At 39.7% G+C, this 14,971-nt stretch overlaps 1 protein-coding gene across 1 annotated transcript in view; it reads right to left on the bottom strand.

Moving 5' to 3' along the window:
• LOC125067541 (collagen alpha chain CG42342) overlaps positions 1 to 14,971 on the bottom strand; it is a 191,730-nt gene that overhangs the window by 7,275 nt on the left and 169,484 nt on the right. The window contains exons 2-18 of the mRNA XM_047676202.1: positions 10,172 to 10,242; positions 9,972 to 10,007; positions 9,595 to 9,630; positions 8,836 to 8,871; positions 8,157 to 8,228; positions 7,610 to 7,678; positions 7,198 to 7,251; positions 6,440 to 6,619; positions 5,379 to 5,484; positions 4,511 to 4,720; positions 3,657 to 3,754; positions 3,398 to 3,532; positions 2,950 to 2,979; positions 2,771 to 2,818; positions 1,458 to 1,562; positions 744 to 788; positions 552 to 614 (exon numbers count right to left, since the gene is read on the bottom strand). Coding sequence (XP_047532158.1) covers positions 552 to 614; positions 744 to 788; positions 1,458 to 1,562; positions 2,771 to 2,818; positions 2,950 to 2,979; positions 3,398 to 3,532; positions 3,657 to 3,754; positions 4,511 to 4,720; positions 5,379 to 5,484; positions 6,440 to 6,619; positions 7,198 to 7,251; positions 7,610 to 7,678; positions 8,157 to 8,228; positions 8,836 to 8,871; positions 9,595 to 9,630; positions 9,972 to 10,007; positions 10,172 to 10,242 — 1,394 coding nt within the window. The remainder of the gene's footprint in view (positions 1 to 551; positions 615 to 743; positions 789 to 1,457; positions 1,563 to 2,770; positions 2,819 to 2,949; positions 2,980 to 3,397; positions 3,533 to 3,656; positions 3,755 to 4,510; positions 4,721 to 5,378; positions 5,485 to 6,439; positions 6,620 to 7,197; positions 7,252 to 7,609; positions 7,679 to 8,156; positions 8,229 to 8,835; positions 8,872 to 9,594; positions 9,631 to 9,971; positions 10,008 to 10,171; positions 10,243 to 14,971) is intronic.

Below are 14,971 nucleotides of genomic sequence, written 5' to 3'. Positions count from 1 at the left end.
TCCTTAAGATATTATCGACGAAGATTTATACAAGTGTACGCTAGACGAGTAGAATGAAAGTGAGCAATGATACACACGCGTCGAACGCCGAAGGAGACTGCCTTCGGCATCGATGCGTTTACAATTACAACCTAAGATTATGAAAAATATCATTTATACAGATTTCAACACTTACATCTAAATTTGGTAACGTCTTAAATCCAACTCTTAGCCTAATTACGTACAAATATTACAATTTACAGCAGGCGGCGCGGCGCGCGGCGGCGCTCGCTCCTACGTGAAGGCGAAGTCCGGCGGCCAGCGGTTCTCCTGCCCACACCACGGTTAGTGTTAGTGCCACTCGTCACGTCATGCGGCGGTACTACGGTACGCTACTACGCTCGGTTAGTCGGTTAGAGGTGTGTCTGTGTGAGAGGGGTCGGCCGACGACTAATATTTATGTCATGAATTATCTTTTATATTCTTTTTCTTATTGGTATCAATTCGAATGAGTGAGACATGATTTTTTGAATCTCGGCTATGTCAAATAATCAGGTAGTCGGCATACTCACCCTAGGTCCGACGTCGCCTAGCCGGCCAGGCTCGCCCGCTTCTCCCGGCAGGCCTACTGGACCCTGAACGAATTCCTTTTGTGAGTCCGAGATATACAATATGAATATAATATAATCAAATTAAAATGTTGTGATTGAAGATCTTTAGATCAGTTCTTTTTATTATAAAAATTAAGATGTAAATATATTTACCGGTAGTCCCATGGGACCAGGGTCACCTTTCTCCCCTCTTTCTCCCTAAAATAGAAATAATATTTCAATTATTATGGTGGTACAAAACGATATTTAAAATTCTAACTAAAAATAATTCTGCTGAGCTAAGGTCTGCTCTCCTGTCGACGAGCACATATTTTGCAGTATATTACATGCTGCTTTAACGTAGTTTTGGTAGTTTCATTCATGTAGCTGAGTGAGCCGAGATGGCCCAGTGGTTAGAACGCGTGCATCTTAACCGATGATTTCGGGTTCAAACCCAGGCAGGCACCACTGAAATTTCATGTGCTTAATTTGTGTTTATAATTCATCTCGTGCTCGGCGGTGAAGGAAAACATCGTGAGGAAACCTGCATGTGTCTAATTTCAACGAAATTCTGCCACATGTGTATTCCGCCAACCCGCATTGGAGCAGCGTGGTGGAATATGCTCCAAACCTTCTCCTCAAAAAGGGAGAGGAGGCCTTTATCCCAGCAGTGGGACATTTACGGGCTGCTAATGCTAATGCTAATTCATGTAGCTTACTTTCTCCGCAGAGTATGACCATAACCCCGCAATTTTAGATTAAAGCTCACGTGTTCTAGCCGGAGCCTCACCTCGGCTCGATGTTTAATTGATTGACTATATATAATAACGTAAACGTTAAAAGGTACATGTTGCCAACGTCGCGGGCAGCAGCGCAGCGAGTACGTACCGTCTTTCCACGCGTGCCGGGCTCGCCCTTGTCACCCTTGATGCCGGGCGGACCGGCCACGCCGGGCGGTCCGGTCGGCCCCGGCGCTCCCGGCGGACCCATCATCTGTACACACAGGACATGCTTTATATTTTGCCACCAGAATATGAGAACACTTTCTGGTCACACGAATACATATAATTATTATAGTATAATTATTTATCTAGAAAAAAAAAAGATTTTACAAACAAAGATAAATAAATAGTATTATATCTTAGTTTTAATGTGAACAGAAATATAATTTTCTTGTATTGTTATTGGCGACTGAGTTTTCGTTCGTTTGAACTCTTTATCGTAATCATAACATTTTGTTGTCTCAGAATATGTGTGCGTAACACAAGCCATAATAATCACTTTAAATTCAAAACTGTCTGAAGGCCGACTCGCATTGCAATGGCTGTTTTAATGTTTTGTGTGTATCTTGTTGGCTGAGTGGCTCGCGTGTAAGGTTGTGGTTAAGAATATCTTCATATTCCGGAGTTTGGAAATTGTTGTTTTTGTCCGAGCCACGGGAAGTAACCCTGTAACTTTCTGGTCGTTCCGGATTTGACGACCCGTCGTATTATGAGAACTCTACTGTGGTTGCGCACAATATGCAGTTAGCTGGTCTTCAGTGAAAATGGCCGTTACATTTTTGTAAACGAAATTTTAATCACCGTGAATGTATTCGCAGTATGCTAGAAACCTTCATATAAGTGGCAACAACAACGGTACAAATTTTTAACTGGATCGAATAAACAGTGCTTTAACGCCTTAGTCCGAAAGTGGTCCATATGGATCCCAAGGGGTCCACGGGAGTCTCGATGATGATCTATGTTGCAGAGTTGGTGCTACCTACCCAGACGGGCTTGCACAAAGCCCAATCACCAAGTGCTAGTACATCTGCTTTCAATAGTGAAGAACTAAAATGTTGGCTTGACTTAACCTATCAATGTATGCAGATAATAAAGAATGAGCTTCTTTACTAAGAAAGTTTATACGAGTAACGACTGTTACTCGTAAAGACTTTCTTATTCCATATTCAACATTAGTACAATGATCGAAAATTATTAATTGTGATTGGAACTCAGCCGCACCGAAAATTTCCAAAGTGAGATCTACTCTAATAATAGATAGAGTGGCTTAGATCGATTTACTCGATTACTTTATCAATGCTTCGAGGGTATAGCCACCCTTGTTTTGTACAATATGTATAGAATAAAGTTTAATTTAATGTTTTGATAAAATATAACTTAAAAATAAATCCAATATTAAACAGATAAACTGGTACTTACGATCTCATGTCCGTATAGCTCATATCCGGTGCCGTCTCCCTGCAAGTTCAACAGTGGGTATAAAGATTAACAGTTCTAAACAATAGACCAAATAATATCGTGCTTGGAATTACTTTGTGTATAAGCGTGTTTGGTGTGTGTGTGTGTATGTGTGTGCGTGTGTCGGAGAGGATAGTTACCTGCCTGCGTCTCAGCTTCCGGTACTTCTGCTGAGAGCCGCCGCCAACGCCGCATACAACGCGCCGGAAACGAGAAATAGAAGAAAGCGACATGTTAGGAAAGATTTGACGAGCCATCATGTGATACTGGCTTATATTGGTTTAAAAGCGTGGTGTTATTAACGTTTATTCCATACAAGGTGTATTATATAATTATATTTGTATGTCTGTTTATAGCGGATCAGATATTTCATTTAACAAAAAGAGTAACAATTGCGTTTCCTACTTCTTAGATTCTACTCGGTAATTTCTAAATTTCAAAGAGGTGGTAGTGGAGTAGAGGTGTTTGATGTCTCTTGTAAAATGATGATTCGAAAATGTTTCAAGGAGCCGACTTCAATCACGAGTTGTATAAGATATATTGGATACAGTTTTTAATTTTAGACGATCGTGAAGTGAGTCTACTCACAGAGTCCCCCTTGTCACCCTTCTCGCCCTTGAGGCCGGGGTATCCCGGCGGGCCGGGCAGGCCTGGTGCGCCCAGCATCCCCGGAGAGCCCATGTCCCCGTAGTCTCCTTTCTCGCCTTTCGGTCCCATCTCACCCTGTAAAAGAAGTCACAGAGACCATTTTAGAATTTGTATAACAGGAACTAAAACATAAACAAAGTTCCACATGTAAATGAAATCCGAGAATGTACTATATATATAATATATAGTTACGACATACCGGTTTCCCGGGTGGGCCGGGTACACCCGGGTCGCCAGGTCGGCCGTCTAGCCCAGGTGGTCCCCGCGGACCCGCCGCTCCTTCCTTTCCCGATGTACCTTTAACATTATTTTAATAAATAAGTTAGTTTATTTTTATTTTATTACACTGCATAAAGATATACATTACGGTTACTAGGGACGTCATGTTATATATTTTATATGTGTTATATAAATATTTTATCTCATATTTAAAAATCACGTAATATGGAGATTAACTAAGTCGTATCAGGGAACCCATACCAGTAATAAATCAACAACATAAAACTATACTTCTTCAGTACGAAGTATTTTAAAATACTTACTACTAATTTTCTACAAATCAACAACTAAAAAAAATTTAAGCGGTACAAATTACCTTCTATTAGCGGCGCTGATCGTTCTCAAGGCTCGAAGCCGATGCAGGCGACTTGCTCGCTTGTCGCCGATTTAAAGCCACCCCGAGAAGCTATAGTTAGTCGTCACTTGTACCATCACAATCTACGCGTAACACAACCGTTAGCAGTGGGAGGCGCGTGGCTCATGCGACATGCGGACGTGCCCGCGACGTGCCTTTGTACATGCAACTCGAAAACCAATGAGGAAGTCGAACCATCATCGAATAGAGAATAGAGATCATCGCAATGGTTTCATGAGAAACTCTAGAAGTAGTAACATCGGTGAAAGGCTTTGTTTGATTTACCTTCAAACGTGTTTAGAGTTCAATCAGTAAAGTTGGAAAAATGTTCAACACATTGTTCGTACTTTGACAATCAATGTATTTTTGTCAATCGAGGAACTACAGATAAACTAAAACAGCAGTAGAGGCGGTGAGACCGCTCGAACTGAGGAGAAGAAGCGAAAAGTTGAACGAGTAAGTGGCGAGTAGAGAGCGAATAGAGAGCGAGTAGGGAGCGAATAGAAATCGAGGCGCAGGCGAGGAGGGATGCGGGGTTACCCTCTTGCCGCGCTTGCCACGCGCGCCGCGCTCGCCGGGCGGGCCGGGCGCCCCCGCCGCGCCGCGCTCCCCACGCGCGCCCTCCGTGCCTTCAACACATCGGCATAGCTTACAAGTCTTACACCGATCACTGATCGCTTTACGTCTGACGTCACTGACACAGCTGCCCCTTGCCGCCTTTTGCGGAACCTTCTCCGAACGTTGTAAATTCGTTCGCAAAGTATTATAGCAATTTATGATTACTAGATTTTTATTGCAAAATTTAATACGGGACAGAAATTTTACTTTAAGCTCTTACTCTGAGGTTAGGCTTCATTACAGACACATTAGTAGGTGTTCACCGGGTAATGTACTTACCATATTATCTAGTTAGAAATGTTAGCTAAGTTGTAAAAACACAAACAAAAACTGTTATGTAAGCCTTGTCGTTAAATAAAAAGATAAATCTAGGTAAGCTTGTGCAGGATCGATATCAATTAAATGTAAAACATATCTACTGCATTAGTTGGATTAGCGTTACGTCTGTCTGGACTGCACCCAGCTCCGTAACCGTCAAGCGTACACCAAACATGCCACCGCTTAAATACTGACAGACGGTTTTCCCACCACGAAACGCTACGACGCAGACATTGAGATAATATTTTTTTTACTTTAATGAGTGCTACTGATCCAAGCAGTGTTCTCGAAAAGCTACGTAGCGTTACGTATGCGGCGTACGGTCTAGGAGTTAACGACGCGATGCGTTACCGGGAGGTCCGGGAGGTCCAGGCGGGCCCTCGATGATGCCGGTTGGGAATGCGTCGCCCTTCAGTGTCGTTGTAAAACCTCTCTCGCCCTTGTCGCCTTTGTCACCCTGAAAAATGACATGGGCAATGTTAAAACAGGAAATCTTGTTGCTCGATACCATTTCTGGTGATTAGGAAAACACAGTTTATATTTAAAAAATAAAAAAACTGTGTTAAACGTAAAGTCACCATCGTTTCGGAATGTAGTTTCTACCGAGATGAACCGACAAGAAACTCAGTAGTTACTCTTTTCTTACCTTTGAAATACAAAGACAGTTAAATACAATTATATATAATCTATCCTGCCTGAAAGTCAACAAGTATTAGTGCCGCACTTTTTTAACAAATTATTTGAATTTATGAATCAGCAAATTTAAAAATATCTGCGGATTATATTATAGGAACGAATACCTTGCCCCTAGAAGAATTTGCTTTGCGGAGTCGGAAACTCCGCAAAGTTAATAAAGCTTGGTTTATAAGCTTATCCTTACTTCTCATGTTCACGAAATGATTATCACTGACTCTATCAAAATGATAAATAACATTGTTGTAAATATATTGTGACGCAACATTGAGTATGCCCACTTTCTGAAAAACATCCCAAAAGGATTCTCTAGCAAAAAGTTATTAAAGAAATATCCCAAATTAATTATTTTAGCACAAATAATAATAATAACAAAGAAATACTATTATAATTATTGTGCGTAATAAACTCGGAAGGTTATCTTATAGATATTATTATTTTTATTTTCCTTTTATTTAAATTATAGCATTATTAGCTTCTCTGGATCATTTTTATCATTTCATTAATTCGCCTAAAACATCAATATTGCTATACAAATGAGAGAAATCGACGTTGACGTACGATGGCACGATCACAATTGAGAGAATCAAGTCGATTCGTGAGGACCAGAACTTTAAGCGTTATCGATATTAAACATGAAGAAATATTATTTAAAAATGGTCGCGCTTTCGTTCAATATAGGCATATCATATAGGCATATCAACAAAACTTTCAAATACCTTGTGTCCAATAGGTCCTGGTGGTCCAACAGGTCCTATAGGCCCTACAGGGCCGGGTGAGCCTATGGGCCCAGCTGGACCAGGCGTACCAGGAGGCCCGACTCTCCCCTCTGCTCCGGCTATTCCTTCATTCCCAGGGGGGCCCGGTGATCCCGGAGGGCCTGGTTCTCCAGGCTCTCCCTGTACATATAAATATTATATGATTATATAAAGCTTTTTGGTTTTTAAAAGCACTGTCATGTTTCATTTATTACGAGTTACAAGCACTGCAGTCTTCTTCGTTGCCGGAGTAATATATTACAAGAGACAAGTACATTTTATTTAGTTTTGATCTCATGCAGAAAATATCGAAACACAAAAGAAACACTAAGCCACAGACAGCGCATGCAAGCAATAAACGGATGAATTAGTAGCAGGTACGAGTCAATCTATCAAACAACAAGATACGTGGATAGTTCAGGAAGAAAACACATCACCGTTATTATATAAGTAATATTTTCATGACTTTATATTAACAGAACAAAACAAATAATTTAAAATGTTATCAAACTTCTCAATAAAGATTTAGTAAAAAAGAAAATATTTAGTGTACATACAAACTATTAGAATAAGTTAAGGGTTAGTTAAGTCTTTTTCCTGCTTGAAAATCGCTGCTAACTAGTCTATTACTAGGTGTGAAATAGTCAGCGGTGTGATTATAGTTGCAATGGAGGAAGTGGTCAATGAGGAGCGTGTCGAGCGACGAGATGGCGACTCACCTTAAGCTGAATGATGGATTGCGCGGAGATGTTGTGACCGGCCGCCTGCAGGCCCTACGGATACACCGCATCAGTACATGCGCACACCAGACAAGCTGACAGCACTCGGACGTGGGAAACGCGCGAGCATATATCAGAATCTCACAACAAATCGTTCAATTAACGCTCCACTACCTCAGGTCCGAGTGACATCAAAACAAAAAATAAAATCTAAACATTAAGATAAAAAAGTACGAAAATCTATCTACAACGAAATGAATTAAATAATCCACGTGAACATAATGTATTGTAACAGAAGCGCAAAATAATCGTCATATCGAAGCCGCAAACGATTCCACCGCTCTCTCGAACACAACCAAACAGCACATTTCAGAAAAGCCCAAGTCGCGACTACGAGGATGCGTCACGGTACCTTGACGGCTATGATCTCCGCGGTGGTGTACGGGTGCATCTTAAAGTTGTCCACCGACCGTTTGACGCCCTGCAATCGCCGGAACATCACACATTTTGTTGTCAACTTCATTTTTTTTCATTTTGCAGTTTAAAAGCCGAGATGGCCCAGTATTTAAAGCACGTGAATTTAAATTTGATTGCTGTTTAACCCCAGGTAAGCACCAATGATTTGTAGTCTACAATTTGTAGTCGGCGGTGAAGGAAAACATCGTGATGAAACCTGCATGTGTCGGGTGAAAATCTGCCACATGTGTGTCCCCGCGTTGCAGCAGCATTGTACAGAAAATTCCAAACCATTTCCTCAAAAAGAAAGGTGACCTTATTCAAATAGTGGTTTTACAGGCTATTCCATTTTTAAATTGGTTTATCGAAATAGTACATCTATTTTAATCTAATACCTACATGTAATGTTTGTAACATATTTTAATCTGTATCTTGTGGTGTACAATAAAGTATAAATAAATAAATAAATAATGTTTTGTTTTACGTATAATCTGGTCTATTACCTTGACAGCAGCGAAGACGTCGAATCCGGGGTTGCCATGTTCTCCCTTCTGCCCCTTGTCTCCGGGTCGGCCCTGAGTTACAAAAGTATTTACTCAATATTAAATATAAATTTATTTTCAATCGTTCAAGTTTATAAACACTAAGTGAAACAGATAATACGTGTTTTTGGACAGGAAACGCAGATTTACTTTGAGTTCCAGGTTGCAGTCCCGGCATAAAACTCAGAACTTACTGTACCTAATATTATTTGCTTTATTTATGAGGAAGGAAAACTTCTAAGCGTAGGTACCCGCATGTTATACAGGAAACAGACAATTACAGTGTGATAAAATAAGGCTAAACAGAAGAACCTTCGCGGACCGAATGTTATACTTGAGGAGGACTTGGTACTTCTCATATTGCTTAGTAAGCACTTGACGTCACACAATTCGTATGACCCAGTTACGATCATTATGTTATTACATTTTTATATGTACTTTTAGTGTAATAAAGACGCTCCGTAGTATCGGTTGGCTTGACAAACATATTGTTTTCTTTGCTTGACGACAACCCCGATTGCTCTCCGATCTACCTGACATCTGACATCTGACGAATTGAGTGAACGTGTGCTAACTAGCCCGTTCAGTTGTTATAAAGAACTTTTTAAAAATTGAAATGCTAACTCTAACTTTTACTTACGGGATCTCCTTTAGGACCGTCCAGACCAATAGGACCCTGAAAAATAAAATTATTTTTGATATCTGTTGTGAAGAAACAATTCAAGGAATGTTAGTATTCTAATACAACACACCAATAATCACTTTAAGCCAAGTAATTAAATACGGTCAGTAAAGTTAAAGTCTCAGCGGAAGAGATAATATGAAGGCAAGGAGTAAAGCTACAGCGAGATATTAAAAGGCATCCTTTTCACTAGATATTTTGTTGTTATAAGATCAAGAACTATTTAACGAGCTAATGTATTATTTAAATTAAACCCACTACTGTAAAAGCTGAGGATTTCTAAGAAAACACGTGTTCATACTTTAATAGCAAAATCAGTTGTATTATTTATGTTTATTGTTAGCAGTCAATCAAGTCAGAACTTCACGAAAAATAAAGTGGGAACACATGTGAAATAACAGTAGACCATCAGTGTACCGCACGATTATGCGACTAGGTCCTGTACAGGACTTCTCAACTAATGCCTGGAGGCTCAAGTTACTAGACAACTAGTAACCTGACAAGCTCGTTACTGCTGCCCTCGCCATTCACTCTGAATGTTGTGTTTACACCAACGTACGTCGCCGTGGACAGAACACAACTAGACATTACAATGAATTTTAACAAACTTTCCATAGTTTAAGTCATTTAAGGTTACAAGGCAGCAGTAAATTGCGACGCAATGGTTAGTGGGGACAGTGAGGCGCACTACGGGGTCCAGTCATGACCGGCTCTTACCATAAAACCGCGTTCGCCTTTCTCGCCCTTGCTTCCCTGAAACGTCAATCCGTATCGTTGAGGTATACGAAGGTCACTAACATTCAACACAACACCCTCCCAATATTTTTTGTTGGTCTAATATGTTGTGTTTATTAGTTTTCAGTGTATAGAGTTGGTGCAGAAGATTATTCTTAGATAGTCTACGTTACGATAGCGATAAGGACATATAAAATTTCGTTAAAAACTGAAATTAAATATATAAAAGATAAAACCTTAGATTAGTTAGAATACAGTGTGACAGTTACACACACATATATATATATATAAATATAAGGAAGTATACACTATGTACATAAGTAGAAAAAACTAGTTGAAATAAAAAATAAAAAAAATACCGGGAATCCATTCTTCCCAGGAGCTCCCATCAACCCCTGTAAATAAATGTAAAAAAACATAAAACAAAACAAGCCACAGAATATATATTTACTCCAATAATAATACATAAATGTGGGACAAAAATATATAAAAAACAAAATTTATTGTTTACGAAAAGGAAACGTAACTGATACATTACGATTACGAAAATGGTACATACCGGAGGTCCCGGCTCGCCTGAATCTCCTTTCTTGCCCTTCTTGCCGCGCTTGCCAGGAGGGCCCGGAGGACCTGAAAAACATAGTAATTGAATTTAGATGCAACAAACCCAAAGTACAATGAATTGATTGACAATAAAATCTAACAATAAAGAAATATTTTATACAATATATACAATATACAGTTGTAGCTGTGTGGCACTCAGTGGCGGACCGCTGGGCGGCTAGTAAAGTGGGCTCTCGATGACGTGACGCCGCCGTGACGTCAGCGTCGAGAGGCGCTTCAAGCAGGACGCCTCGACATAAGCACCTCTCCGCCGGCTCGAACAAATAGCCGAATTGTCACCCACACTTCTGACAAACCCTAACACTTAGGGTTCGCCCTGCCAACCTGGCTTTTATGCGGACAATATTCACATCTAATGCATATTATCTAAAAGTGCTGATAACTTTTATCGACTATATCATAAAGGACACGCATGCCTAATTCTTCTTTAACGCTATCCATTATTAAAATACGTATTTATTAAATTTTCAAAATGACTTAATAAAATGTAAAAATAATATTATTATTAGAATGAGTACTCTTCTTACCAGTCTTCATCCTCCCACACTACTGCTGCGTGTTAGCATCGATATCTACTGAACCCGTTTCGTATATTAATTTTAATTGCTCACTGTTGTGACCAGCCTCCATAAAACCACACTCCCATTAAACGTAACGAAATGTACCTAAGTCGTGTCAGGTGGATGCTATAAACAGGTCGGTCTCGTTTCATTATTTTTCTAACGTTGAACTCAGACCTCGCCGGTGTATTGAATGTATAGTAACTTTATGTTTTCCTAAATCCTAACTTCCTTGTGTGTTTTACTCCAGCCCTCGGACTTGAGGACTCACCAGCCGAACGGGTCGTTCGGTAACGAGCTCCCGACATAACATGGTGCCGTGTAACGAATGGCCTCGTCCTTTACGTCGTGTTTTATGATAGCTGAGAACAGTTAGTCCAAGATTTGTACGACAATGGGCAGGTCGTAAACTGCGCGTCTAGACGGCCACCAGCCGGCGTTGTCATTGCGCCGTCGTCATCGGCGACCCTCGTGAACTAACTTATGCAAAGTTTGCACGATACGACGTCGACGACACGTGGCGGTACAAAGTGCACGCGATCTACAAATCTCTTGACACGCTCACGACAAAACGTTTAATTGAATTACAACGGACCGCGGACGTTTATCTGCAGAGGAGGTCGTCATAATCGAATGACGTGTCGGAGACGGCGGCGGTCTCGGCGAGTGACAGGTGTCACGTCGACGCGGGTCGCTCTTGGCACTCCTTGGCATTCTTATCGCACTGATGTTACGTTAATCGTCTGCGAGCGAGTGACAACTACTTTGAATTGTCCACGCGACCCGAGTATATATTATATGTTTACAGAATGGATTCTCGCTCCAGCTTGCGTATTATACGCGACATCAATTATGTTCAGTTCCATAAGAAAGCAAGTTGTTCACTTAAAGTTTTCATTTCATCAATAGTTTTGTAATACTTAACGATATATTATTTATTTATATACGGTGATGCGAGGATTCAGTCTCAGACAGGTCGCGATGGAAAACGTTGGTCTGCAAATAATTATATTATGCAAACCATTTGACAGAGGTATTGGTGACAAATCGAAATACTCCTAAAACCTATATTTAATATAAAAATGTTATCACATGAACGCACTTGAATGGGTCGATATCTCCGGTTATAGAGGTGGCCTAAGGTTATTTGATTTACGAAGCAAACTGCTCGTCATAAATCACGATTCGAAGGGACTGGGCTGATTAGTTTACATTTCATTCCTCGCAATGGTATAAGAATACGTAAACAAATAGATAGGTAATCTTTACATATAGTAATCTTCTGTACGTTTGCATGTAACTGAACTCCAAAACGACTGGACTGATTTCGAGAAACTTTCTGTGAAAATTCTTATTTAAACCACACAAAGTCTGGACGAGCCTATAGGTAGCAACATCGAACTACAGCTACTTCACTAAGAACAATAGTAATATAAATATTACATTATGTACCGACGTGGCTTATTTTTGCTCATGTGCTGCCATCTCCAACTTCGCCCAGCGTCATAATAGATCTCTCCGCATTGTAAATTCTTTTTGGGATTACTTACAAATGACTTTCAATCCTAAACTGCTATATTAAAACTGTCTTTACAACATTTGGTATGAAGTGTTATGAATAAGAGTACTAAAATATTATTCAAATATTTAATAATATCTTGTGTTGATTTCGCTCGTAGGTGAAACATTACTATGTAAAGGCGCTCTCAGACGACACGTGCAAAAACGCGACAATGGCGGAGCGCGGATTATCCGGATTATCTGGAGAAGCATCCATGCTTTGTCGTAGGCCGACACGATGCCTGTGTAAAAAGTAATAAAAATGTAAAGTTAAGCACATTACGGTGCCAAATGTGAAATCCTTAAAAATGAAATTGTTGAGTTCTTATTATTGTTTTAGTATATTATTATAAATTATTGTCTTTGAAATGAAAGCCTAGAAGATTCAGGGGAGTAACTGTTTGGAATGAATTAGGAGCCTATACAAAGCGCGCCCGCGGCTACGCTTTGATCTCTAGCCCTCGCGCCCGTCGAATTCATTTCACATTCAATTACATCCGCAAACAGTTTTTATCATTTGAAGTGTTCCGCGCGCTCGTGTTTGCGACTTTGGGACGTGGAGGAGCCGTGCTCCTCGGACTGGCCCATTTACGATTAGAGAATATATATAAACTATAATAAAATATATTACATTAGATTAACAGCCTGTAAATTTCCCACTGCCGGGCTAAGGTCTCCCTTTGAGGAGAAGGTTTGGTGCATATATCCACCAAGCTGCTCCAATGCGGTTGTATAATTTCGTTGAAATTAGACACATACAGGTTTCCTCACGATTTTTCCTTCACCGCCGCGCACGAGATGAATTATAAACACAAATTTAGCACATGAAAATTCAGTGGGTTGCATGGTGGCCTGCATGGGTTTGAACCCGCAATCATCGGTTAAGATGCTCGCGTTCTAACCACTGGGCCATCTTGGCTCCTGATAAAATATATTTATATATTATAATAAAATATATGATAAGAATAATTAAAATACTGAAAACTTTATTGGTTCATGTTCAATTTATGTGCAGCTAGTTATTAGGGTTTGACCTTCTGTTTAATTCGGGACAAGGCGTCGGGACGAAGTTGCTGAAGTTGTTGAAGGACGAAGAAAAGACAATTAGATAAAAAACACAATTTAAGAATAATTAAATGACTACTATAGTATATGGTAATGACAATAATATTATAAAAAATCGTATATAATTTTATTCAGGAAACATCACAGGAACGGACGTGGACGAACAACGTGGAGGGGAAATAACGCTTTTTTGCTTTCTTGCTGTAACAATTACGAATATCATATTTTTTTAAACAGTAATAATTAATTATATATTAATAATTTCTATATTAAATACATTTGAGATTTGTTGATAAAATAATACCTAATTGGCATTATTACAAAGATTTATGGTAGTGTCAGCGTAGTGCATAGCGAGGGTGGTGTTCGGAAATTCGGTAAGCAAACACGATGCGGCGAGGCGATCGACGCCGAAGGAGGCCCGGTGCTCAATTATAGCGCCGGCCGAATTAATTGCATATAAATAACCGTCCGATCATATCGGGACATTGTTTTCGCAGCGTTATCGCAATAACACGTGTATTAAATGGCCCTTAGAATCCGCTATTACATTACGCGAGCTGTGCCCTGCGCTTGTATTTGCTTTAAACTTACAGTTTGCCGGCTTGATTGACATTTATGGATCCGGTACCCTCGGGTACTGTAGTGTTATGTTGTGTATCGTTTCTCAGTATACGACCTGTCTAGCGCAAACGTATTTTTTTATTTAAAATAGTAGTTTCCGAGTTTGGCGCGGTCTTTAATAACACCCGTACCGTATGCACATAAATATTCATTTAATATGTTTTACTAATTGTATTATTATATATTAATACAATCATAATCCTATTATGCCTGTTTGTTTGTTTGTTCTGTTTAAACGTGTTTGAAGCTGCTTTACTTTTGAAAAACATATTATTATGTATAATTCACACACGAACACATATATACATATATAATATATGATACCGCTCAATATATATATTATATATATGTTCCTATAAGTATAAATCTTATTTGCTTGGTAGGATTTTTTAAAATGTTTTGCAAAGTTACGTTGTATAGAGAAGTCTATCAGAAGTAAAGTTTACATAATAGTATGTATATGCTATTTTTTAAGGCTGAAGTAAACCTATGTTTTTAAGGAGCAGAGACTGTATTTATATCCCCAATAAGGTTTAATCGCCTGCGTCCGCGGGCAACTCGCGGCTCCGTCAAAAGTATCTCTTTAATTAAATATCGAGCATTCCACACGGTCTTGCTTCCCACTCTGCGCCTCCTCCTCCTCGAATGCAGATTAGCGAAGATACAAAATAATGTATTGCACTCTGAGACACGACACAGTCAATTATTTTTTGGTTTATTAAAATTAAATTATATCGAATAGAAATTGTTATTCGAATAATAAGTTTACTATTTTGTGCTGTTTTGAAGAAGCGGTTCTTGAAGATTGAAGGTCTCGTGTAACGTTCCGGTCGACGAACTCGCTTCTTCAATGTAATAGATCCTAAAAGGTCCCGAGAGATGTCGCACTCATATTGGACAGGAACGCGGGAGTTGCTGACAGTGTG

The sequence above is a fragment of the Vanessa atalanta genome, chromosome 11 (genome assembly GCF_905147765.1).
Source record: "Vanessa atalanta chromosome 11, ilVanAtal1.2, whole genome shotgun sequence".
Lineage (NCBI taxonomy): Eukaryota > Metazoa > Arthropoda > Insecta > Lepidoptera > Nymphalidae > Vanessa > Vanessa atalanta.
Note: the sequence above shows the minus strand (reverse complement) of the source record. Positions and strands in the feature narration are given on the sequence as shown.